Raw genomic sequence first — 26,539 nt, 5'->3', positions numbered from 1 at the left:
TGGAGTAATTCGTTGCTTTGGAAGGGCCAAACGGTACAAGTACTTATCCGACTGTCCCAGTGGACAGCAAAATACCTACGTGCCAGGAATTAGAAAGATGTCGCAATTGCTCTTGTTAGACTTTTGTTGAAGAAATGTTAATAATAACTATATAAAGAGAAATGTTCATAACAACAAAGACAAGATCGTTTTGTTTTTTCTACATGTTTAATTATCATGATTTAAAAAGTAATTGCTTGCGATGATGATCTTTTTTATTAATGATGCTTATAATATATACGATAATATCGGTGGGTACCGCGTTAGCTAGCCGGCTGTACATGATGTCGTGCATGTTTGAAGCAATTGAGGGCCTAACACACAGCCATTTTTGACGTGGGAATGCGAGCTGATTCATGAATTCAATAATGTTAATGATATTACAGGCCTGCATGCATGGGGTGGTAGAGAAAAAAAATAAAGGTAGTGTTCATGATGCCAGCTGCGCGTTCCAACCACTTCTATTCCATGATGACCATGATTCTGGGTACGTAGTAAGGTAAGTAGGGTCTCCGGACGCAGCTAAATGTCTATGCATGGTTAATACGTCACTTTGTCGATCTTGGGTTTGATCAATGCATGCTCGATCGATCTGGCGGGATTGTTATTATATGTGTGTGTGGGGGTGCGGGTAACGTCTGGCCTGCATGGGGATAGGATGACATAATAATGCAGAGCCAAAAAGTGGAAAATAATGTGTATAGGTTTGGCAATAGCTGGTCCAGATCAAGTACTTGTGTATACATATCAGGAGTAGTAGTACTGCTGCATGCATGGTCCTGCACCAAGTCCGTACTAATACCCGCTGGGCTACCTAGCTAGTAAAGTAGGTGGTGGCCGGCATGAACCTTGATCCCCATGCATGCATGCAAGACGTTTATTAATTAATTAGGAGGGTTAAAATAAAAAAAAATAAAAAAATAAAAAAATAAAAAGTTTATTGAAGAAATTACCAACAGCAATGGGACCATGCATGCATGCATGCATTATGATCAGTACTAAAGCACAAAAACGGAGATGGTATCCATGTATGTAATCAATTCATGACTTCATGATGATCATGTCATATTTATGTTAACTTTGGTCGTGGTCTCTCTCGGTGTTCTGCCACACGATCAACAGTATAATTATCCAACTAAAATAATGATAGATACAACTCTTTTACTAATTTCATATATGAAAATCTAAAAAGACTTTTGATGAAGTGGCATTAATATCATCATTAGTGAAATGAATTAATTAATAGGGTGATGTTGGGACGTTGTTTTTCTAATATAAAATAAACAAAGTGAAAAGATATATAACATAATTTAATTTATAAGATTCAAATTTTAGAATTTATCTTTGTAATTAAATTATATCACGTAGATAGTGTATAGTGTAAATATATTTAAATAGACTTATTCATTTTATTTTAATGTGGAATTGAGAGAAAAGAAGGAAAAAAAAAAAAAAAAACAGTTGTTTAGGTATTATGTAACAGTTCGTAAGTTGTTTTCCAATTAAATGAAGTGGACCAGGATGAAGTGTTGGTACCCAATTAAGCGGACATGACCTAACCTGGCATGCATGCAAGACAATATGGATGATCCTTTTTCCTTTCTTTCTTTTTAAGAAAAATGGGAGGTGAGAACGACTAACGTAGCAATTCTCCCTGGACATGATCATAGGAGCCTCTCTTCACTGCGGAATGTCTGATTTGAGCCATAACTACTATCTTAAGGGCAAGTCCGTCATTACAGTATTTTTAAAATATCCAGCTGGTCCAAAACTTAACCCATGACTCAAAAGTCAGTCTTTACTACGTTTTGAATTTATATTTTGACTCGAAATCCTAATCTTAAAGTCATGAAATGTCAATTACTCATACCAACTGGAATACCACATTGGTGGTACTGGATGACCCTCTTTCGTTTCTCTCTGTGTGTCTGTGTGTGGGAAATACGTACGCTATATAATATATATATATATATATTTGAGCAGTCAGCTTAGCTTTCTGGACATATGTAGTCAGAAAGCTACACATAGATCTATAATACATTGGCTTAGCTCAAGCCTCAAGCTCAAAAACAGAGCGACATCTTTATTTGATAAATGTTATTTTCATTTTAAATTTTGTGAAATATTTAAAATTATTTAAAATGTGTCATATCGATCTGTTCGAGCGAAAAAAATAATAATAACAATTAAATGAAGCAAACTTTCACTTTCAAGTGACTAAAGTACATAGTTCATACCAAGAAATATATATATATATATATACACACACATAAACTTAAAAAAGATCAGCTGATCAAACTAGTTAGTTGTTATAAATTCATACCATAATTTTGAAATGGAGGAAAGTGCAGTTGTGGAAAGGTATTTTGGTGTTGTTGTTCCATGGATGTACTTTTTCCATTTATGATGTCTAGTGAAGTTGGGAAGGTTAAAAAAAAAAAAAAAAACAGCAGCAATTAATAACGTAAATGTAACTACAAGTGGAAACTCCATAGGCAAAGAGTGCTCTACAGTCATACATGATGGAATTCTGTCAGTATATATATTTTTTATTTTTTAATTTATATATATTTTTTATTAAAAATTTATAATATCATTAAAAACACTTTTTTAATTATTAAGTAAAAAAAAAAAAAAAATTATTTGGATCCCCGATAGGTAAGAGCAGCATTTCTCATAGGCAAAATAGGCAGCTGCGCGCTGCTGGTCCCATCTCTATTTTCCTGATCTGTACTCACCTCTTTTTGCTTAATGCATGCTTGCTTGCTTGCGTTAGATGATCTCAAAATGTTTCAATTTTTTTCTTTTTCTCTTTTTGTTTTTAGGTCAAGACTGGTCCTTTGCTGCACGTAAATTACAAAAAAATGTCTTCACCCGGGGGCTTCCCTTAACCACGACCAAAAGCAAAAGGAAACGCAGTGTAATCCCCCCACGCGTCTAGTCTACCCCCCCTTGTCAAAATTTACGTGGGGACTCGTAGAGAGAGAGAGAGAGAGAGATAGAGAAAATTCAAAGGGTTTTACCTCTTAAACCAACATTTAGGTGAAGTTTAAATTATGAGTTGAGATTTGGTAAATTGAAATAAAAATTAAATAAAATATTATTAAAAATATAATTATTATTTTAAAATTAAAAAAAATTAAATTATTTGTTATATTTTTTATAAAAATTTAAAAAAATTATAATAATGAGATGAGATGAGATGATACACTTCTTGTATACAAATAGAGCGATTAATGAATTTGATGCAATATATTTTTAATGACTATTTATTTAAGAGTTTTTTTTTCTTTTATTTGTAAGTCAAAGTTAAGATATATCAGAATTTAAAATTTATCTTATAAATCAAATCATATAATATTATTGGTTAAGTTAATATAAAAAATTACTTGCAAATAAAAAATTTTTATATTTAAATAGTTAATATATAAAATTACTTAAAATTTTATATATTAATAACTTTAACTCGAAATAATAAATTTAAAACGAAAATTAGTATTTGTGGATGGTTATAATCTGTACTCTCTGTCATCATTTGACTATAAGTATATAGTACGACATGTCATTTTTTCAACAACCTTAATTATCATATTGTGATAAGTTTGTAAATTTTATGTATAAATTGAAAAACAAAATCGAATCTTTGATTGTTATATGGTTTTATATTGACATATGACTATATTCGCTGGAGTTAGTACGTAATTGTATTAATAAATGTGACTTTAAAAAAATAATTTTGTGATTTCATAATTTTCTTTGTAATAAAGTTCGTTATGAATGTTAGAAATTATTTTTATAATGCCACTTGACACAATCTGACCACCTTTTGGATCTAATGTTATAAAAATATGCCACAAAATTATTCTCTAAAACTATATATTTTCTATGATTCATGTGTCTATTTATTATTGTTCTATATAAATAAAAATAATAATATATATTTATATATATGTGGAAGATTATGACCTGTTTAAATGATAAGCTGAGTTGAGATAAATTGAATTCTCTATGAATAGTAGTAAGTTGAGACTTTGAAATGAATTTTGTGGAATTCATCTAAAATGAATTTAGATGTATTTAGATGTTAAAATAAGTTTATATATATATATTTATGGGAAGTTAAAAAAATTTATGAATCCCATATATAAAGAGATGTTGAATTCAAAAAGATTGTAAGTTTCATATGTAAAGAAGTTTTGAGTTGAAATAGTTTATTGATTTGAGAGTTAAGTATTTATAAGTTAGACTCAATCTAAAATTAGATTGATCTCAGTTCAGTTCAAATTTCAAATTGAGCCTATGTTGTAAGGCACAATTGATATGAGCGTGCCTTCACACGCCTTAATGGAGAGTTTAACCCTGGTTGACTAGAAATAGCTCTAACATTTAACTTGGATTAACTTGTCTGAATTACCGAGTGCTTGCTTCAAAATAATCAAATTTGATATATCACATCAACTCATATTATTTTATGAGTATATTTTTATAAAAAAAATTATTACTAAAATATTTATCTATTTAAAAAAAAAAACTTTTATATTAACAGGGCGTTGGACCTGTTGGCTATGTTAATCACAACGTGTAAATTAATTTTTTTCCATCGTAAATTAATGCGGAACAGAATAAATGAAGTAATAAAATATTTGAAGAAAAGAACAAAGGGGTAGGGGAAATGTGGGAGAGTTTTTCCTTTAAAGATCTTTGTTGTTTTGGCTGGCTTCTGAAGATACGCACGGAGTTTCTTCCTTCAGATCCGAAGAAAAAGGTTGAGAAATCTGAATAAAATTAAAATAATTGAAAACAGAGAGAGAGAGAGAGAGTCCTACTGCTACTACTACCACTGCTTGATATTTGTCAAAACGACCCTTTGTTCCTGTCGCTGTTTTTTCCTGTGTATGTTTCGGTCGTTTCCATGATTCAAAAGTTGCTGCTTTCTATTTACCGGCCATCGAGTCATTTGTTGAATCTTTGAGAAAGGAGTAGAAGGGGAAGAAGAAGAAGATTCGGATGTGTGTAGTTTGGTAGGTGAGAAATTTGGCAAAGAGGTTGGAGGAGTTTTCGTTGCAGAGATTTTTTTGTGTAGTTAGTTGCGGAATTTTCTTTTTATTCTAAAGAATTTATTTTGTTTTTGTTTTCCTTTCGATCGGAGATAGTGTAAGAGAACGGCAATTGTGGGCGTGTGTGTGCGAGTGCTGGGGCAGATCTTGCTCATTTGAAGCTACAAAACAAAGACTCTGGACGATTATCTGCTTCGAGACTCGGTGAATTGGAAGTAGTGTGAGGGGAAAAAAAACACTGTTTATTTGTCTTCGAGTGCACAACGTTAATTTCCGACCGGTTGAGAGAGCAACAGCGTAGGGGTTTCGATTTCTGTAAAGCTAGATTTTCGATGCTCGTCAAGGTTGCTGACAAAAACAAAAAAAGGGACGTGAAGCTACTCACAACTGAATTCAGGGAAAAGAAAGCTTCCGCAATGTTGGGATTCCGTGGAATTGCGGCTTTTGGTTTCGTATTCCGTTAGAATCCTCGCTTTGCTTCTTAGGGGGTTTTGGGAAGGATATTCTGGAACTCCTATCTGGGTTCACTGTTTTCAAGTAGCGCCAGCTGATACCAATTTTTCAGTTTTCGCTTTGATCATATATTTTCTGGAAGGTGAATCAATTACCCAATTTAAAACTTCAATTATCAAACTCATTGATTCACTTTTTCTCGAGTTTTTTATTTTTTTATTATTGTTTTCCACTTTTCCCAAGCTTAGGACTAATTACCATGTTTACGTGGTTGCAGGGTTTACTAAGAGATAACCATAAAAAAGGAGAGGGGTTTTCATGCTCTGAAAATCAGTGAATTAACCGCGAATTGTTACAAAATCTCTGAACAGAAATGATTACATTTATGGATTCGAAGGAGAAGTTAAAGGAGGTGGAAAAGTGCTTAGATCCTCAACTATGGCATGCCTGCGCCGGTGGAATGGTGCAAGTGCCCTCGGTTAACGCCAAGGTCTTCTACTTCCCTCAGGGGCACGCCGAGCATGCCTGCGGAAATGTCGATTTCCGGAGCTGCCCGAGGGTTGTGCCGTTTATTCCCTGCAGAGTTTGTGCTGTGAAATACATGGCCGATCCCGAGACCGATGAGGTTTTCGCCAAGATGAGACTGGTTCCGGTGAATGCCAATGAGCCGAACTTTGAAGATGATGGGATTGGAGGAATTAATGGGTCTGAAGCGCAAGAAAAACCGGCCTCCTTTGCAAAGACGCTGACTCAATCGGATGCCAACAATGGCGGGGGTTTTTCTGTTCCACGGTACTGCGCGGAGACGATCTTTCCGCGGCTGGATTACTCGGCGGATCCCCCTGTTCAGACCATTTTAGCTAAGGATGTTCATGGAGAAACGTGGAAGTTTAGGCATATCTACAGGGGAACGCCTAGGCGGCATCTTTTGACGACGGGATGGAGTACTTTTGTGAACCATAAGAAGCTTGTTGCGGGGGATTCGATAGTGTTTTTGAGGGCAGAGAATGGCGATCTTTGTGTTGGCATTAGGCGGGCCAAGCGGGGAATTAGTGGTGGACCGGAGATGACTTCCGGGTGGAATCCGGCAGGTGGGAGTTGCGCCATGCCATTTGGTGGGTTTTCAGCATTCTTGAGAGAGGGTGAGAGCAAATTAATGAGGAATTGTAACGGTAATGGAAACGGTTCGAGCTCGAATGGGAATTTGATGGGTAGGGGGAAAGTGAGGCCCGAATCGGTTATTGAAGCTGCAACTCTTGCTGCCAGTGGGAAGGCATTCGAGGTTGTTTACTATCCCCGAGCGAGCACGCCGGAGTTCTGCGTGAAGGCTTCGATGGTGAAAGCAGCATTGCAGATCCGGTGGTGTGCAGGAATGAGGTTCAAGATGGCTTTTGAAACTGAAGATTCTTCGCGGATAAGTTGGTTCATGGGAACCATTTCTTCTGTGCAGGTTGCCGATCCCCTGCGCTGGCCCGAGTCACCTTGGCGGCTTCTCCAGGTTGCATCACACATCTTTTAATCTGCATTTCTTTTGAAATAGAGCACGGGCTGGTTAGTGAGATGGTAGTGTGTGGTGTTTACTTGTCTTCATGTTGTTTTTGTTGTGTAAGGAACTTTAATAACTTCTTCCTATCTGTATGCCCAATTTCTGTTTCCATGTGCTGTCATTAGCACAAAAGCTTCTCCCAATATCATATCCTATCTGTATGCCCAATTTCTGTTTTCCTGGGCCGTTCTACTATATTCCACCTTCCCTTTTGTATGCTCCCGCTTCAATGAAGTATCAGTTTAGCTCTACTCTTCCTAAGTTATTTGTTCGCTTTTCTGTATGGTTACTCTGTGAGGTTGAATCTGTTTATGTCGGATGGGCTATCATGCTTTAATATTTTGCTGTTTCTTACTGTTATAGGTGTTTTGTCATTGTGTTGGCTCTTCTTCTATTACTTTGTTGTAACTGACCAAACCTGCAATTCATTAGTATCATGTGGCATTACCAAGTTTCCCGGATGACAAATATGCAGTCTGTTCTTGGGGAAAGACATGAGAGGTGCCCCTGAAATCTTCTAAAATGAAAGTTTAATAAAACTTTGAGCTGGCTAAAACATTGATAGTGTTAAACATCATACCTGAGTTATTCAGTTTACTTTCTATTGATTATGTCAATCAAATCATAACAAAAACCTGACTTATGAACTACATTATTTAATGATGCTGAAATCTGAAACAAGTCTAAAGAAAAGTTCTTGTGGTAACTGGATACTCTCTGGTTCGTGCCTAAAATTCAACATGCAAGTCAGTTTTGTTTCTTTCAATATATTCTTATTGGACAAATTCATACGTTGTAGGTTACGTGGGATGAACCAGACTTGCTCCAAAATGTGAAATGTGTAAGCCCATGGCTGGTAGAATTGGTATCGAACATGCCAGCCATGCATCTATCGCCCTTCTCACCACCACGGAAGAAGTTGAGGTTGCCACAACTCCCAGATTTTCCCCTTGATGGTCAACTTCAAATGCCGATATTTTCCGGCAATCTCCTTGGGCCCAGCAGCCCATATAGTTGTCTACCCGAAAACACTCCTGCTGGCATGCAGGGAGCCAGGCATGCTCATTATGGTCTATCATTATCAGATCTCCACCTCAATAAACTGCAGTCAGGTCTGTTTCCAGCTGGTTTCCCGCGACTTGATCATACTGCTACACCCGCTAGAGTCCCAAATAACTCATTATTTCAAAAGCCTAGCATGAGTGAGAATGTTTCTTGCTTTCTATCCATGGCACATTCACAGACTCCGAAGAAACCTGATGATGTCAAGACACCTCAGTTTGTACTTTTTGGTCAACCAATACTTACAGAGCAGCAGATCTCTCTGAGCTGCTCTGGAGACACAGTCTCACCAGTTGGTACTGGAAATAGTTCGTCGGATGGAAATGCAGATAAAGTGACAAACTTTTCTGATGGTTCTGGATATGCGCATAACCAAGGCATAGTTGAGCGCTCATCCTGTGAAGGTCTCCAATGGTATAAAGATAACTGCCAAGAAACCGAGCCCAATTTGGAGACTGGTCACTGTAAAGTCTTCATGGAATCGGAGGACGTGGGTCGCAGTCTTGACCTTTCGTTACTTGAATCTTATGAGGAATTGTACAGAAAACTGGCCGACATGTTTAGCATAGAAAATTCTGAGGCACTGAGCCAGGTGCTTTACCGGGATACTACAGGCGCAGTCAAACTGATGGGAGATGAACCGTTCAGGTTGGAATCATTTACCTCTTTTTCTTGCATTAGCTCCTCCTATCATCAACACTTCTCATACATGACGAACTTCTATTTATTGCTGCAGTGACTTTATGAAAACCGCAAGGAGGTTAACAATTTTAATGGATTCAAGCAGCGACAATGTAGGAACGTAGAGAAAGCAATAAAAACTTCATTTCAATTGTACAGCTGGTTGGTCAAGTCCTTTGGGTTGCAAGCTTGGGGCTTTCTTGATTCATGTTTTGCTTCCGCATTTCAGCGTCATATATAGACCATAGTTCATTAAGAATTTTGGTTGATATTGTTTCTCTGCATCTCTCTCTTCTTCAATTTTTTGTTTTTGCAGACAAATCCTAAAAGTGCTAGAGGTTTGTAGGAAATGGTCTGTTTTTGAGAAGATGCGGATGAAAATATTTAATGTGAATGTGGGGTTTCGAAGCCGATCCGAGGTGAAATAATGTCTGTTCCTTGTGGTTTATCTTTCTTATCAGAAATGTATATTGATTTTCTTGCTGCCTGTAACCAGGATATTAGTTAATCAATCAAATGAAAAAGGCATGAGACATTTGAATTACTTATTACCGTTGTCTTATATTTTAATGATGTTTTGGTATGTTTTTCTTTTGTGCTAATTTTCTTTGGAGTGTGGGTAAAGGAAAGATGACATTTTCTCCTTGGCATTTTTCAAAGTTTCCACAGATGTAATGGCGAGAAGAGATGCAAGTCTGTTCAAGAACCAATTATTATGGTCTGGAAAACGATGGCTGCCTTTTTTAAGAAACATTTTTGTGCCGTGCGTGACTGAAAATTAAAACAGAAAGTTGTTAAATGTCTAATCGACACAACAAACATAGGTCGAAGTTGACTTTTAAGTTAATCTCTCCCTTGTTAACTTCATGAGTATCAACTTTTTCACACGGCAAGAGATTCTCCATAGAGATTTATGAATCAGCCAGGCGATCTTCACATTTTCTCAGTAAAATGTTTAATTTAATACACCATCTTATTATTATAAATAAAATAAATTTATTTTTATATTATCCAAAATTCATATTGAAAATTGTGAGAATCTGAGCCAAAATCACCAACCGTATCCTTATTATTTGGAATAGAAAAAAAAATAATTAAATATCAATCACAGTTTATAGATATTTGAAGTTAGAAAAATCTATTTATTATTATCATTTTTATCACCGTTCTATAAATTTTTTTTTTCTATATATGATGAGTAATATTACATATAATTATAAAATATGAAAGTACAGTACAATCACTTTGAAAAATAATAGGATATATTATTAAAAAAGTGAAGTCCTATATTTATTCATTTTTTTTAAAACAATTATGCAATATTTACGTATTCCACAACTTTAAATATCAATTCTCAGTCATATTATACCACGATATGAGACCTTAGGGGATAATGATAACTAGTATCACTCTTTAAAGTTTAAACTTTTTTTAAATAAACAGTAATGTTGTATATAGTTATAGATTGGCAAGCAACGCATATTTATTTTTAAAAAAATAATTTTTTATGTAATTTAATAATTATTCACTTTAATTTAAAACATTTATATGTTGTATGATTGTAAATATTATTTTTATTAAATTAATTATACAGGGTATGTGTGATATGTGTCAACTTATAATTGATCATGAAAAATACCACGTTAATAATATTTATCGGAGGAATCGTTTTAAGAAAGGTTAAACCCTGAGGAACGCGACCCGTATCAGTAATTTTCCAAACAGACAAAACAACAAAAGCGAAAGAGCTGGAACAAGCACTTTCTGTCCCTTTTATCTGCTGCACGTGGGAATGAAGGGGCCCCACACAAGGGGGTTAATAATAGGTTCACGTGTGGGCAACGTCAGCGTGAGACACAGAGAGAGAGAGTTTAGGCTGAGTTTGACCAAAACACAGGACAACCCCTGGCCCACCATACTTTCACACTTAACCAAATATTTTTTTTAATTAATTAATTGATTTGTACACACTGACGGTTTAGATTCAGAGATAATCTCGTCTAATCTTAATTTATTTTATTTTAATTTTATTTTATTATTATAATTTTTTTTCAATTTATACATAAAATATTATAAATAATTTAATTTTTTAAAATTTTAAAACAATAATAAAAATATTTTATTTAATTTTTATTTTTTATTTAAAATTTTTTAATCTTATCTTCTAATTCAAATCAGGCTTATTAATTCGGCTCGTTTATGAAATAATAATGTATTTATTATTCTCACACATTAAATATTAAACATTATATATATATAGTATATAGATAATAAAGAGAATAATTTAATTAGTTTAATAAGAATAAAATAAAATAAAAAATAAATAAATAATAATAATTTAAAATATATAAAATATATAGTGTGAGATGAGAAATAGCATCTCTTATTGAGTTTGATTATTGTAGATTTTAACGAAAGCTATAATATTGTTATACAATTGGATAAGTAGAATTGTAGTTTAATTGATAAGTCCTCTCCTTATATAATAACAAATGAGAAGTGTGACAGACTTAAAACAATTTTATAAAAATAAATTTATAAATTTATATGATTTTATATAATATATTAAATTTATTTTATAATTAAATTAATTTTATAATTTAAAATATTACATCAAATCACATTCTTTTATAAATTTATTTTTATAAAAAAAATTTCTATAAATAAAACATTTGTCAATGCAAACAACGTAGCAAAATCGTAGCTTCCTGCCTTATATAAATTAAAAAAAAAGGAATGAATTATTGATAAAATCACATTAAATAATCCTGACGTGATGCGAAATGGTACGATATGCTTAAAATAATAGAAATGTGCATCAATATTTTTTTTTTTAAAGAAAAATAATCTATCTTTAAGTATTTATCTAAATCCCATCAATACTTTCAAAAGTAAATGATAGAGATCTTTTTTCAAATTTAACACATTTAATATTGAAAATTGATGGTAGGTGTTTGAATTTTTTGATTGAATTGGCCAACCACCGTTTGCTAATTTTATTATAAGTCTATTAAAAAAAATCTGCATATGAAAAGCCAAAAACCACCTGGTTCAGGTTCACAAGAAAAACAATGTTACAATACAAATTACCCTTTACTTCTAATTCATTTCATTAGTCACCGACAAAAGACAACCCGAAACACAAGCATCCTTTCAATTTCATTGACCACATCGATGCTGAGTTGGATCATGTGAACTCTCCCGGAACCGTTTGATCAACGGCTTCTCTCTTCTCTCGGGTTTCATTTTTATTTTTTTCAGAAAAAAAAAAAAAAAAAAAAAAAAAAAAAAAAAAAAGATTGTTGCATATTCCAATACAGATAATAATCAACATAACATTAAACAGACAACATTATTATATATTGTAGTCACGAGTACATGTTCTTTAAAATTAGATGATTGATCTCTAATTAAGAAAACTAATAGAAAAAATAAAATAAAATAAAAAGTTAACTCCTTGTAGTCCATAGCATAAGTGCAAAACAATGTGCTGAACAAATAACACTCAGTCCATTTATTAATCATACAAGAGGACAATTTCTCTTTGCTTCCTTCAAAGTTTTTGCAAGTGGTGGTTCAATTTTCACAACCCGATACGGAATGGAAACAGACCAGTCAAAGTCAAACAACAACCAGTGTTCAAACCATTATAGAGAGATTGAGAAAAAAAAAAAAAAATGGTGCGGAGGGAGACAAAAGCCATTCCCAAAGCATTGTTTGATGTTGAGGTCACTTTGTTTTCAGTTCCAGGTTTCCACCATGCGTGCCATGTTTTCTATCTATAACATTTAAAAAACATATTTAATAAACACAGAAGAAAAAAGGAAAAGAATTTCTACACTGAAAAAGATTTTAAAAAGCCAAGTTGTTCGAGAGATCCAAAGCCACGGAAAAATGGGCACGGTACCTGCTGGGAACAACTATCATATTGCATGTGTACACTTTTATTGTCTGCTCCACTTTTGATCCTTTTTAAACGCTGATTATTCTACAAGAAAACTTTATATTATACATCTCTATTTAGATAGAGGTATGTAGTGAAAGCCTTCGATTTAAAATTTCTCTTTAAACATTGTTAGTATCAATTCCAATATTTGACAAATAAGGGACATTTATCTATGTATCCATTCATTTATTTATTTTATAAGTAAGAGACATTTTACATTTATTTATGTATTTATATGCAGTCACTTTTGCATATTCGTTGTACACTCTATTAATATGATCGACTGCATTAATTTTTTTAATACATAGTCAATCAGATTAATGAAGTTCATAAAAGTGATTCTACATATAATTTCTGATAATTGTAATTTAACAAATCAAGTAACTTATCTTAATGTAATTCCTTAAAGAAATAATATTTATTTTCATTTTAATTATAAACTAGGATATACTTTTTTGTTTTCAACCCCAAATCTAAATTAGATAATTGATGCAGTGAATTTATGGTATATAATTGTCTAGAGTATTTTGTTTATAATTCTGACTGACAGATTATCTATGTCCAGCGTAAAATCTTGATTTAAACAGCTCTTTTCGACGCGTATGTTCATTCCAATTTCTTTAATTTCTGTTATTAATATATCTTTAATTACCAATGTGAATTGTAAAATTTGAGGAAACCAAATACTATCCATCTAATAAGGTCAATTATTAGGAAAATTCTGTATACTATCATCCCACTACGATGAACTATTGAATTAGTTTTTTAAAGAAATCAAGATATAATCAATGAGAGTAATACTATACATTACATTATCATCATATTGGCATCTTATTATATATGATATGACGTATTTATCATCATTTAATGATAAAAAAGTATATAATAAATGATCATTTAATAACATAAATGTGTCACATTTTACTTAGTGAGATGCAAATGAGATAATAGTATAATGTATAGAATTTTTCAATCAAGGATGATTGAAATTGTCAAATTTACAAAATATGATAAAAAATTATATAGAAATTTAATATATAATATTATTCTTAGGCTACATTTAGATGTTAAGTTGAACTGAGTTATTTATGAGTGTTAATGAGTTGAGATGTAGAGTGAGTTCTATGGGACTCATCAAAGATGAATTTAGATGTGTTTAAATGTAAAGATAAGTTTATTATTATTTTATGAAAAGTTGAAAGGTTTATGAATCCTACGTATAAATACGTGTTGAATTGAAAAATATTGTAAGTCTAATATGTAAGAAAGTTTTGAATTATGATGAGTTTAATAATTTGAGAGTTATAATATAGAAATTAGACTCAACTTAAAATTAAATTGAATTGAATTAATCTCAATACATTCGATAATTAAACTTGCCAATATTATTTAAATGAGATCAAATTTCCTCATATTTTATAAGATGTTGTCAACATGGAAAGAGAAAACAAATCCAACCGGAGCACTTGAAGAAAGAATAATATTTAAAAAATTTTATATACTACATTATTATCTCATTCTTATTTTATTATATAAGATATAATATACTTAATACTATTTGATGATTTTTTTAATAATTTTTTATGATTTAATAATAATAAATATATCCTATATTATATAATAAAATAAAAATAAGATAAAAAGTACATGAATAATATTACTTCGTAACATTTTACTTTCTAGAATGTGCGGTCCCATGCCCACGGGCCCCACCACGTAAAAAGAGAGGAAAAATGAAAAGGTCTTTTTGTTTTTATCTTTTACCTTAAAAGAAAAAAATAGAACAAGTCACCTCAGAGACAAGAAAAAAGGAACAAGACAGAGATTCGAATGATGTGGCAGCCTGCTAAGGCCGTGTGGTGGTCCCTACGACGATCGATCTCGACCGACATTCAGGATACACGGCTGCAAGTCTGAGAATGAAGCGTATACGTCAGTGACAATGACTGTGATAGAAAGCGCCACGTCAGAATGCAACTAACAGTTACCGAACAGAATTCCGAGGCTGTTTCTGGGCTGGGCCATGGCACCGGTCCAACTAATATTCTGGGCTCCCCTTTAATGGCAAATTTGGGGATTAACGGACCATAACCATTTAGAAACAGCAAAAGTACAATGGTGAGCCCATCTTTCAGAGAGTGTCACGGAAACTCAATTGACTTTTCTATTAGGTTTGACGACACACACATATATAATATTCGATTTTTACAAATTAAAAACAAAGATGAAGAATAAAATTTTATTATCTTAGTATATTATATATGTGTTTTTTCTTTTTACTTAAATTATATGTTCTTGTTAGTTAAGAAAACACTTGAATTTGAGTATTTGTAGATTGTAGATTATGCAAAATTTCTCTTTTTCTTAAGATAGCTTTTTACATGTAATTGAGTTTTGTGTTTTTTTTTTTTTTTCTGTAACGTTGTACATTTGTTAAATATATTAGTTTTAGACATCATTGAGTTATTCAAAAGATTAGTAGGTTTTATTTGTTGAATGAGTATAAAGTTCAATTAGGTTGCGTTTTTTATTGTTGAGATGGTTGAAGGACTTTTCTGAAGTCCACTTAATATGAGTTTATGTGTATTTAAATGTTAAGATAAGATATATTTATGAGAAGCTATAAAATAATTGAATTCCAATATATATTGTTCACTTGTTAGTGATGTCTCCCTTTCAGCACCAAACCTGCAAAAGACAAAAACAATTCTCAAGTTTTTGTTGCATTTTTGTTACATTCTAGCGCCAAGTACACACAAAAGAAATGAAGGGAACACAAAAGTGATGACTTGTCATGTCGATTTGTCAGGTGTGGGATCCAAATTTGAACTGTACACAGGTGTGGGGCCCAACAACTCAACTCAAATGTAAACTGCACTCAAAAGAGGATAAAACATGCATTTGAATGTTGAAAGCAGTCTGAAAATGAAATGCGCGCACTCAGCTAAGTTGTGCATCCAAACGAAGCCTTAGTATAATTGGTTTTGTTTTTAAATCTAAACTAAAACTTAAAGTTAACCATTTTTACATTTGAATTGGGTTATATGATAGTTTTCTATATAGGTTGTATTATACGAAAAATGAATGCATTTATACAAGAACTTGAGCATTCAATTATGAATCAATTACTAAAAAAAAACTATTTTTTAGATCTTAGATTATATCTAAGCCCCCAAATTTTATTTTTGACTAAGTCCTTGTTTATTGGTTTTTGAATATTAGAATGCATAGGTTGTGTGTTGATTTGATCCTTATATGTGTGAGCATGTTATAAGGATAATGAGATTATTAGGGGATGTAATTGGTCTAGTCTAGCTGGTCTTGGAGGTAGTTTTTGAATCAGACTGATTCACTTGGTCCACCATTATTGGACCCCGAGATCAGTTGTGATGGCCTTTAAATAAACTAAACCGATTTCTTATTGGCTTGATCATGTCTTATCATGTTTGTTGAATGGTTCATGATGATGGTTTGAGCATTGATACGACTCTCACATACTCATCCATGAAACAAATAGCAAATAAAAAATATAAATTTTAAGTAAAGAGAGACACACATATATTTACATGGTTTGGCATAAAAGTCTATGTCCACAGGTCATTTTGGGGGTGAAATCTATTATATTAGGTGATTTTACAGTTTCTTATGACCTCCCATAACTCTCAATATAATAGAAAAAATAGTGTTCCACAGAGGTTAAAGAAGTTGCCTCTCTTCTAGACAGAGTCTCTCGTGATGGTTGGAAAATATTTCCTTATAGAGTTGCTAGATCTCCACATTTTTAGTGGTTCCCTCCTTTTATAAGGGTATCTTTTATTCTTTACATTCACTAAGTCCTACTTGCCTTATATCACTTTCATCCTTTTGTACATCAGTTAATCTCTTGACTTTATCTCTTCATTTTATTCTAGGTAATGGGCTTCCAATGGGTTAGACCTAGTCCATTTTATATCCTACAAATGCCCGTGATTCTTATAGTTGACTTGTCAACAAGAAGGTCTTGTATATCTTCAATAAAAGTCTACCATGATAGGGAATGTCTAGGAGAACCGTATAAATATAAATTCTAGAACTTGTCCTTGATTTTCCAATGTTGTGTGATGCAATGAAGATCTCTGAGGGTAGATCTCAAGGAAACTTGTAAATCCCTTGTAATGGATTTGAGAATGGGCCTTTCGTAAACTTGTTGGCATGACCATATGTTCAATACCTGAGCAGGTCTGATAATCGAGGGCTGTTGATCGTTAGCAAAGAGTGGAAAATGCGTTAGCCATATTTGGTGATCATTTTTGTTCTTATTGATTCTATTGGTTTGCTCACCCTATGAGTTGATTTCAAGTTTGCGTTGTTGTTTTAGTGTTAAGTTTATAGTTTGTTTGTTGTAAACTTGAACTAAATGGGCAAGAAGCTCGTCAACCCCACGAATCCATTGTAGGCAATTCATGAGCCCATCGACTCATTCCTGAAGGTAACCTGATGGTGGTGATTATAGGGAGGAAGTTAGTCCTAGTCGCATGTGTGGTAGCACTTCTTATTGAGGTAGTGGGAAGGTTGCTTGACTACTTTATTGAGGCTATAGGAGGATTGCTTGACTTGTTTGTTGAGGTTGAGGGAGGCTTGCTCGATTGGTATCGTGGCAGGAGGCTTGGCCTTCATGTTGCTAAACTTAACTGTTCAGGAGTGAGATGTTTGTTCGGCCAGAACCATTTAGATGCAGGAGGTTTGCTCAACCACAATTGTCGAGATAGTAGGAGGTTAGGTTGTCTGCTATGCTGACGTAGTGGGAGATTTGCTTGACCACTTTGTTAAGGCGCAAGTATTAACACTGGTCGCATGCACATGCATTAATCTTGGTTGCCTATTTTGCAAAAGGCCTGATTGCTTTTGAGCTAAGGGCAACCTGACTGTTTTGAGAGGTTTTCACTAAAAACCAAACTAGTTAGTTTAAATAATCCAAACCACGAGTATGAGACATGCAAACATGAGCCAGGTGGCCTGATGTTTGGTGAGAGTTTGGATTTTGGAGCATTCATGTGCGGTTTAGAGACTACTCGTTGTTAGGGTTTTCCCTTCTCTCTCTTCTTTTGTTGGAGTGTGGCGAAGGCTTAAGGAACCTAGGTAAGGCTTGAGGGTAGCTCTACCTTACTAATTATGAAAATATGGGCACTCGAGTGAGTGCTCTAGGGTGGTTTGTTCTAGTGAATATAGGAAGAGCATTGTAGTTTTGGAGAGCCTTTTAGCTTAGGAGAGGATTGTTGCTCGAGTGAGCTTTGTTGCTCGGGGCTCCATTGTGCTCAGGTAATCCTTGTAGATAAGGAGAGCATTGTTGCCCTGGAGGAGCATTGTTGGTTGAGGTGCCATTGGTTCTCAATGCAACCCTTTGTTGCTCTGGGTATTACTTTGTTACAATCTCAAAGTGTCCTGGTGGATTGGGGTGAGCACAACTGATCACCGTACTAAATTGCATGTGTTCCTGTTTGTCCATTTTCTTTTGGAGACCTGTAGAATTCAGAGGAGTTTTATGAGGGGAATATTCAAGTCCAAACTAGTTAGATATGCAAATTTCAAATGGCAAGTTTGAGGGAAACAACCTGGGCGAAGGCAAGCATCATTGCTTGAGGCGAGCTTTAGTGCACATTGTTAGGCTAGCAGGTTGCTCAATGGTAGGCAGTATTGCTTGCCATTGTTCACCTCTTGGACTAGCTTTATTGCTCACATTGCTTTGTATTTAGTGGGGAGTTACGTCACTCGTCTTAGTGTTCTGAGCATTGATGGGTAATTCCCCGCTAGGGTGGCGACTTAGGGTGACTTACAATGCTTACCCTTGAGGCATGCAAGGTGCTTGCAGGTTGCTTGCTTGCAATTCAAGTTTGTTGCATTGCTCACCTAAAATTTTAATGTGGCGAAGGCTGTAAGTTTGTTGCATCCTTCACCACACTCTCCATCGATGTATAAGGAAGGATCACATGGTAAAAGTTCAAGTGAGCTATGTTCACCAGCATTGCCTGCAATTCAAGTTTGTTGAATTACCTCTCTAGAGTAAGTCTCGTCCTATAGCTCTACTGTCATAAATATTTTGGCCTGGGGTGGTTTAAAAACATAAAAACAAAGTAAAATGATTTGATTACTTAGTAAAAGACTTATCATAATATAAACGTACTTAACATAAGATTTTTCATAAATTATCTCATGTTGAGAACTTAAAATCATGATTTCCATACCTATGCTATGACATGCACGACTTATATGGCTTATCTGACTTATCTTATTCATCATACTGACCCACACACCTAAACATGTGTGTAAAGTTGTGCACCGGCCCCACATTCCACGGCTGCAAGGGGAGCCATTAATAGTATTCTAGTATACTATGGTGGACTATGCTTTGTTCCATGACTTGCATATCTACCCATAAGTCGCATTGGTACCATGCATTTAAATGACTATATTATCAAACTGTTCTTATCTTACACTTAATCTTATGTAAGTTTAAGTGTCTTATGCAATATGAGATGCATAAGATGCATAATACTTACAGTTATAATATGTAGAATAAAACATGATGAATGATGTGCTTGCAAAAATATGGTGTGCGTGGTACATAAACACTGGCTTTCAAAGAACTAGCTTTAATAATAATATATATAACTAGTGAATGTATATTAATCCTAATTTATGATCAAGGTACTTACCTTGTAGCGTTAATCCAATATTTTCAACATGAAATCAATCCAGTGAACTAGAAGGACGGAGAAAACGTGAGAGATATTGCGAGAGGAATGAAGCAGTCGGCTATCGGTGTGGTGAACGTGGGAAACATGGTTTTCAATACCGTATCGTACCGGCCGGTACGACCGAAATATGCCGTCTGCCATTGGTCCGGTACAGGTGTTGTACTTGTTTCGTACCGGTACCAGCCAATATTTTGGCCTGTACCGGCCCGTACTGGTCGGTATTTCAGATTTCAATTTTTTTTTTCATTTTTTCAAACTACAAGCTTATTTTTTAATCCTCAATTCATTCCTAACTATTTATAATTTATATATATGTATTTATGTATAAATTATTCATATATAAACTATTATTTTAGAATATAATTTTTATATATAATTTATTTATATATCGACTATCCGGAAACAGTACACAAAACGGTACAGGTATTGAAATATTTTGTTTCAATGCCTTGACCGGTACGACATCCGGTATTGTATTTAAAACATTGATGGAAAATGCATAGTGCTAGACTGGGTATCTTGGGTTTGGCCTGTTGAGAATAACTAGAAATCCTCTTCCCCGAAGTCATCACCGGATTCTCAGCATCCTTCATAATCATCATAGCTGACCCTTGATTGTAGGAGATTATATTTGCTGATTTTGTGTAATTGTTTCCTTTCATTTATTTGTTACCTTATACATCTGTTGTAACCAATATATATCAATGGAAATGTTTGCTTCTGTGTGTTAAGTGGTGGTTTTACAGAACACTTGGGATCTTGTTCCTCGACCATCCAATACTAATATTGTGGGCTCTAGATAGGTGTTCCGCACTAAGTATTTGTCTAATGGGTCTATTGATCATCTCAAAGCCCGCCTTGTTGCAAAAGGCTATACTCAGCTCCCTGGTCTCGACTACACGGATACCTTCAGTCCTGTGGTTAAGGCCTCTATTGTTCATGTTGTTCTCTCTCTTGTTGTCACTCACAAATGGCCCCTACACCAACTTGATATTAAAAATGCATTTCTCAACAACATTCTTCATGAACAAGTCTACATGGAGGAACCTTCGGGCTTTGTTGATCCTCGCTTTCCTCACCATGTTTGTAAGTTAAACAAAGCTCTCTATGGCCTAAAGCAAGCCCTGGTGCTTGGTTTGAGCGGTTCAGCACTTTTCTGTTGCATTTTGGGTTCTCTTGCAGTTGTGTTGACACTTCCCTCTTTGTCTGCAGTTGCAATTATGATCTGATTTATCTTCTTCTTTATGTGGATGACATTATCATTACTGGCAATAATTCCTCTCTTCTTCATGTCTTTATCACGAAGCTTCACTTGGAATTTTCCACCAAGGACTTGGGGTTCTCTTAGCTATTTTCTTGGCCTCGAGGTTACTCCCTCTAATGATGGTCTTTTTCTCAATCATACAAAGTATGCTAGGGACATTCTTGCTCGAGCTCAACTCCTTGACAGCAAACCCATTGATACACCCATGGTTGTTTCTCAACACCTGTCCCTAGAAGGGGAGCCATTTTCTAATTCCACTTTCTACCGATCACTTGTGGGTGCTCTGTAATATTTGACCATCACGAGACTCGATATTGCACATGCTGTAAACTCTATCAATCAGTTCTTACATGCTCCTACTGTTGCTCACTTTCAAGTTGTTAAGTGGATCCTTCGCTATGTCAAGGGCACTATTGATTTCGGTTTGGCCTTTACACAATTCTCCTTATCTGGTCTTGTGGCCTTCTCCGATACCGATTGGGCAGGTTGCCCTAACACTCGTCGCTATACTTCTGACTACTCTATCTACCTTGGTGACAATCTTGTCTCTTGAAGTACCAAAAAGCAACCGACTGTTTCACGCTCCAGCTGTGAGTCAAAATATCAAGCTCTTGCACTTACTGCTACCGAAGTTATTTTACTAACTCATCTCCTGCGTGATCTCAAGGTTTCTCTTTCCTGTCAACCACTTTTACTCTGCGACAACAAAAGTGTTATCTTTCTTAGCTCCAATCCTGTCTCGTAAAAGTGCTACTCTGCGTCAATCTTGATTACCATTTTATTCACGAGCTTGTTGTTGTTGGTAAGCTTTGGACCCAACATGTTCCCTCCAATCTTCAGGTTGCTGACATTTTCACTAAGAGTGTCTCTCGGCCTTTCTTTTCTCCTTTTCGGTCCAAGCTTCGCATGTGTCCTCATCTCACGTTTCGCTTGCTGGGGTGTGTTGAGGATAACTGGAAATCCTCCTCCCCGAAGTTATCATCGAATTCTCAACATCCTTCATAATCATCATAGCCAACCTTGATTGTAGGAGATTATATTTGCTAATTTTTTGTAATTGTTTCCTTTCATTTATTAATTTATTTGTTACCTTATACGTATGTTGTAACCAATATATATCAATGGAAATGTCTCACTCTGTGTGTTAAGAGGTGGTTTTATAAAACACTTTTATGGTCGCTATACTTATGTAAGTTGATGGTTTCTTCTAGATAACACATGAAGGATAGATATAAAGAGAATTGGGAGAGGGTGTCGACAAGTTTGAGTTTGACTTGGTTAATACATGTAGTGATACTAATCTGTTGAACACTCAATCGTGATCATCTAAGAAGAGAGTTTAAATTTAAAAACATGATCTAGTAGTTCAGTCAATATAAGATTGATAGGAATTGAGACTGCATAGGAGATTTCAATTAGTGATGATTTTAAATTGAAATAAATCTCTAATGGCCAATCTTTAAATTCTAAAAGGAGTCTAACTCGTTCAATAATAAATGCGATTTAACCCAATTATTGGGCCTAATTAAAACTCCTAATCAACCTTAATAACTTATCATTCGTGAGTTTATCTAATATTAGGGGTGAGTTCTCCGGGGAGGTTTTGTGGACTAGATCAGACCTATTCGGTCTAGGATTTTCCCACCCTGGACCGGACCGAACTCCCTCAAGACCGGTCTGGTCCAGTCCATTCGGTCCACTGTTGACTTTTTTTTTTTTTTTTTAATTTTTATCCAATGACATTTTGTTTAATACTTATATAATTATATTGTGATATATTTAATATATATACATATAGTATACTATATGTAATGATAGTAGTACTATATGTAATACTATATTAAATAATAATACTCTTATTACTAATGCTCTATATAGTTATAGTGATTTAATACTAACATATTACATATTAAGCTAACTATACCAATACTATTATAATTTACAAATATATGATATAGTATAATTTATACTATAACTTTTATAATATGTTAATACATTAATATATATACTAGTACTATATATATTTTTTTGATCGGTTATACTAGTACTATATATTATAGTTAATAGTTATACATTAAAGAATATAGTAATATATTGATATTAAATATATATAGTTATAGACTTATAATGATTTAGTTATTATGAATTTATGATCAGTATAACTATATAATTGTATTAGTATTAGACTATTATTAATTCAATTTGGCTATATTATATTAGTAATATTAGTTATGTTGAATCATTTAGTTAGTATAACTATATTCTACATTATTAGTATTAATATAAATATTACTTTTAGTTATAACTATATAGCTTATATTAGAATTGAGAGTCTTAGACTATATAATAGACTAATAATATTATTACAACTATATAAGTATATTGTATAGCTATATATTAGTTTTAATTATAGTGACTAGTTTAACTATATAATAGTAGACTAGTAGTATAACCATATATTAGTATTAGTTATATTGTTATGGTGATTTAGTATATTATAATTTATATATTATATTTATACTATAACTCTTATAATATATTAATATATACTAGTACTATATATTATAGTTATATTTTAAAGAATATAATAATACATTCATACTAAATATATATAGTTATATTTCTAGTGAATTAGTTATTAACTTATTATGATTAGTATAACTATATAAATTATAATAATATTAGACCATTAATATAGCTATATATTAGTAATATTAGTTATGGTGAATCAGTACTTTAGTATAACTATATAAGTATTAACTATAAGATTTATATATATGTAATACCCTAGTCTTATTACGTGAATCTTTACATTATTTTATTTTATTCCTTAAGTTAAATACGTTCATGTAAAGATTTTTATTATTTTATTTTAGATGGGTGTGTTTTTATTTTTATGTGGGTTGTTAAAATAAATTAAGTACATGATTTTTAAGGCCTTATAGTATTTTCTCTTTAAACCCTAAAATTTTATTGATTATGAAAGAGCACAAATGATTCCCACCATTGGATTGGTAGTTAGAATAGTTATCTTCCTAAATCTAATCCTAGACCTCCATTTCCTTTAATGACAAAAAATTTAACTAAGCCTTCTTCTCTTATGAACCATCAGTCTACACCTAACAAATGAAGAATTTCCCCTTCAAACCCATCGGTCTACACCTGACAAATGAAGAACAAGTTTTCTTCACATCTCTTTCCATGCTAGCCAACGTCACTTCTCTCTTTTCTTCTCCTCTTCAAGAAATCAAACTCCTCTCATTTTCTTTAAGCTTTGGACCTTCACTTCACATCTTGAAAGAATCTAAGAGCTTAACGTAAATTGTTTAATGTGATTTAATGTGATTTTGGAAGCTAACTAAATTGTTTAGCTTATGTTTTGATGTTATGTTTTGTATATCTATATATATGCTCTGTTTTAAGAGATTAATTATATATAGGGCTGTTTTGATGTTGTGTTTTGTATATATATATATATATATAATTATGTTCTATTTTAAGTGATTAAATGCATATATGGAGCTGCTTTGATGTTATGTTAACTAAATTAACTATCTTCTTATGTTACTCTTGTAACGATTTGTCGAGAGGGTAATTATTTGAAGTAACATTAAGGGTAGAAAACGACGTTAGATTTATAATTTTTTTAGCCATCGTTAAAAAGGGGATCTAAAAGATGTTGTATGAGTTTTAACACACTTGTTATTTATTAGATTAGGATTTTCTGAAGTTAAAGGGGTTGCAGCGGATCGAGGTAAGTAGCTATGACCATGCGCCCACGCCAAGTTCTCTTGTGGAAGAATATATCTCTATCTCTTTCCAAACGTTCCTCTAATTAAAGAATAAAAGAGTTTATATTATGTACAAGCCTTTCTTGGTAGCCCCTGTTAAGTATCCTATCGATTATAATTGATTATATGTGTATATGGTAATGCATGCATGTAGATCCTAAGTCATGAAATTTTTATACATGCTTCTTGAAATAACTAAGATTTTATTTATATGTAAGCATGACATAAAATGCTATTTTCCAAAATAAAAGCATATTCATTGAACTAAAGAAGATATTGAAAATGTTGATTTCAAAGAAAGAAAATGAATGAATTAATGTATGAAAATATGTAATTGCCACATGAAAGGAAATGATATCAAAGAAATGGGTAGATTGCAATGCCGGGTAAGTAGTACTGGTAGTGCACCCAGTGCTGCTCCCTGACAGAAAGGGGTTCCTAACCTGTGGCCACGGGTGGGATCCAGGTCCAATAGGACCGCTAACTCCAACACACGGGGCGTAATAGTATGTTGGCCAAAAAAAAGTGAAAAATTAAATTAAGTGTATGCATGAAAATACGATATATAAGTACGTATGAAAATAAGAAATAAAGATTTGCATGAAAGTATGAAGTGAGTATATGCATGATAGTAAGAAGTAAGTGTATGCATGATGTTATAAAGAAAGCATATGTATGGAAGTATTGTCAGAATTAGTATTGGTTTATGGATGTATGTTTTCAAAAGAAAGTACTATATGCTTATTAAGTTAACAGCATGGTGTACTGCTTACTGAGTATTAGACTCACTTTGTGTTTATGTTTTAAACGTCCAGGTACAGAAGAATCTACTGAGGAGCTGAGTATTTCTGAGGAGGGAGGGGCCGACGTTTAGTAGTCCCTGGGTAGTTTGGTTTCTTTTTATGATGATATATGTTTCTTATATTTTAATACTGGACCCCACACAGAGATGATTTATTGAGTTAACTTCTAGACAAGATACCTTCGGATATAAGGTATATAGTGGGGTAATAGAAACCCCTCCTACTTTAAGTTAGTTTTCTTTTGTAAAGACTAAAGGGACTGAGTCACTTTTGGTTTAAAGTAGTTATGTTAAATAAATGGAAGATGGACTCTGAGAGTCTTTTGTAAAGGAATGTAAAGGTATGTCTATTAGATGTTTCTTTCAGTTAGAAATTAGAATTTATGTGTGATGCATTCGAATCGTCACGCATTATCTTTAAAAAAAAATACACATAAAAATTTTAATAAAATAATAATAATACTAATAACAATATGGACATTCATTTAGAAATAAATTTACCGTTATAATAGGAAAAAGAATAGATACGGGATCACAGTCTCGCTTTTGATAGGGTGGGGTTGTGACAATATATTAATTAAATATAAGTATAGTGATAATTAAATTATATTAATTATAGTGATAAATATACTATATAAATTATATAATAGTATATTAGTATTAATAGTAGACTATTAGTATAGGTCACTATAGCTATTGTTGAAGTATAAGTTATAGTGATTTAGTATAACTATATATTAGTATAAGTATAACTATAGTCTATATTAGACTATTAATATTTTTTTGTACCATATATAATTATATAATTAATTATATACAACTATTATATAAATAATAATTTTTTTTAATTTCTATTCGGTCCAATCCGGGGTGAAAAACCCTTGGATCGGGACCAGATCAAAATCCTTCGGTCCCTTGAAAATTGGACCAGATCGGACCCAATTATGTCCTATCCAAATGTGGCCGGTCCGGTCGGTTTATCTGGTCCGGACCGTCCAATTCTCAGCCCCATTCAATATAACCCATTAAATATAATTTAGATTTAATAAAAATTATAAATATTTCAACCTTAGAATTATTGGTCTAGGTTGTTACAAACTCCACTCCTTATAAAATTATGTCCTTGAAATTTGCTACACCTCAAATAACTTACATACTTGTTGT

General features: G+C 33.3%; 1 protein-coding gene across 3 annotated transcripts; it reads left to right on the top strand.

The window, feature by feature from the left end:
• Positions 1-4,720: 4,720 nt before the first annotated feature.
• LOC122276636 (auxin response factor 18-like) lies at positions 4,721-9,386 on the top strand. Of its 3 annotated transcripts, none has more exons than XM_043086509.1 (5): positions 4,721-5,060; positions 5,193-5,691; positions 5,827-7,047; positions 7,895-8,805; positions 8,894-9,386. In XM_043086509.1, exons 3-5 carry the CDS (start codon positions 5,923-5,925, stop codon positions 8,961-8,963), a joined length of 2,106 nt encoding a protein of 701 aa, XP_042942443.1. In that variant the 5' UTR covers positions 4,721-5,060; positions 5,193-5,691; positions 5,827-5,922; the 3' UTR covers positions 8,964-9,386. The 3 variants fall into 3 exon arrangements, with proteins under 3 accessions (XP_042942443.1, XP_042942442.1, XP_042942441.1); XM_043086508.1 differs by having other exon boundaries at positions 4,721-5,064; XM_043086507.1 differs by having other exon boundaries at positions 4,721-5,084.
• The last annotated feature ends 17,153 nt before the right edge of the window (positions 9,387-26,539 follow it).

The sequence above is a fragment of the Carya illinoinensis genome, chromosome 9 (genome assembly GCF_018687715.1).
Source record: "Carya illinoinensis cultivar Pawnee chromosome 9, C.illinoinensisPawnee_v1, whole genome shotgun sequence".
Lineage (NCBI taxonomy): Eukaryota > Viridiplantae > Streptophyta > Magnoliopsida > Fagales > Juglandaceae > Carya > Carya illinoinensis.
This window is presented reverse-complemented; position numbering and strand designations above follow the sequence as displayed.

Excerpts from the sequence above, each read along its gene's own strand:
- LOC122276636 (XM_043086509.1), top strand. The coding sequence starts at position 5,923 with ATGATTACATTTATGGATTCGAAGGAGAAGTTAAAGGAGGTGGAAAAG. Across the intron at positions 7,048-7,894 it reads CACCTTGGCGGCTTCTCCAG|GTTACGTGGGATGAACCAGA; the intron begins GTTGCATCACAC and ends CATACGTTGTAG. Across the intron at positions 8,806-8,893 it reads ATGGGAGATGAACCGTTCAG|TGACTTTATGAAAACCGCAA; the intron begins GTTGGAATCATT and ends TTATTGCTGCAG.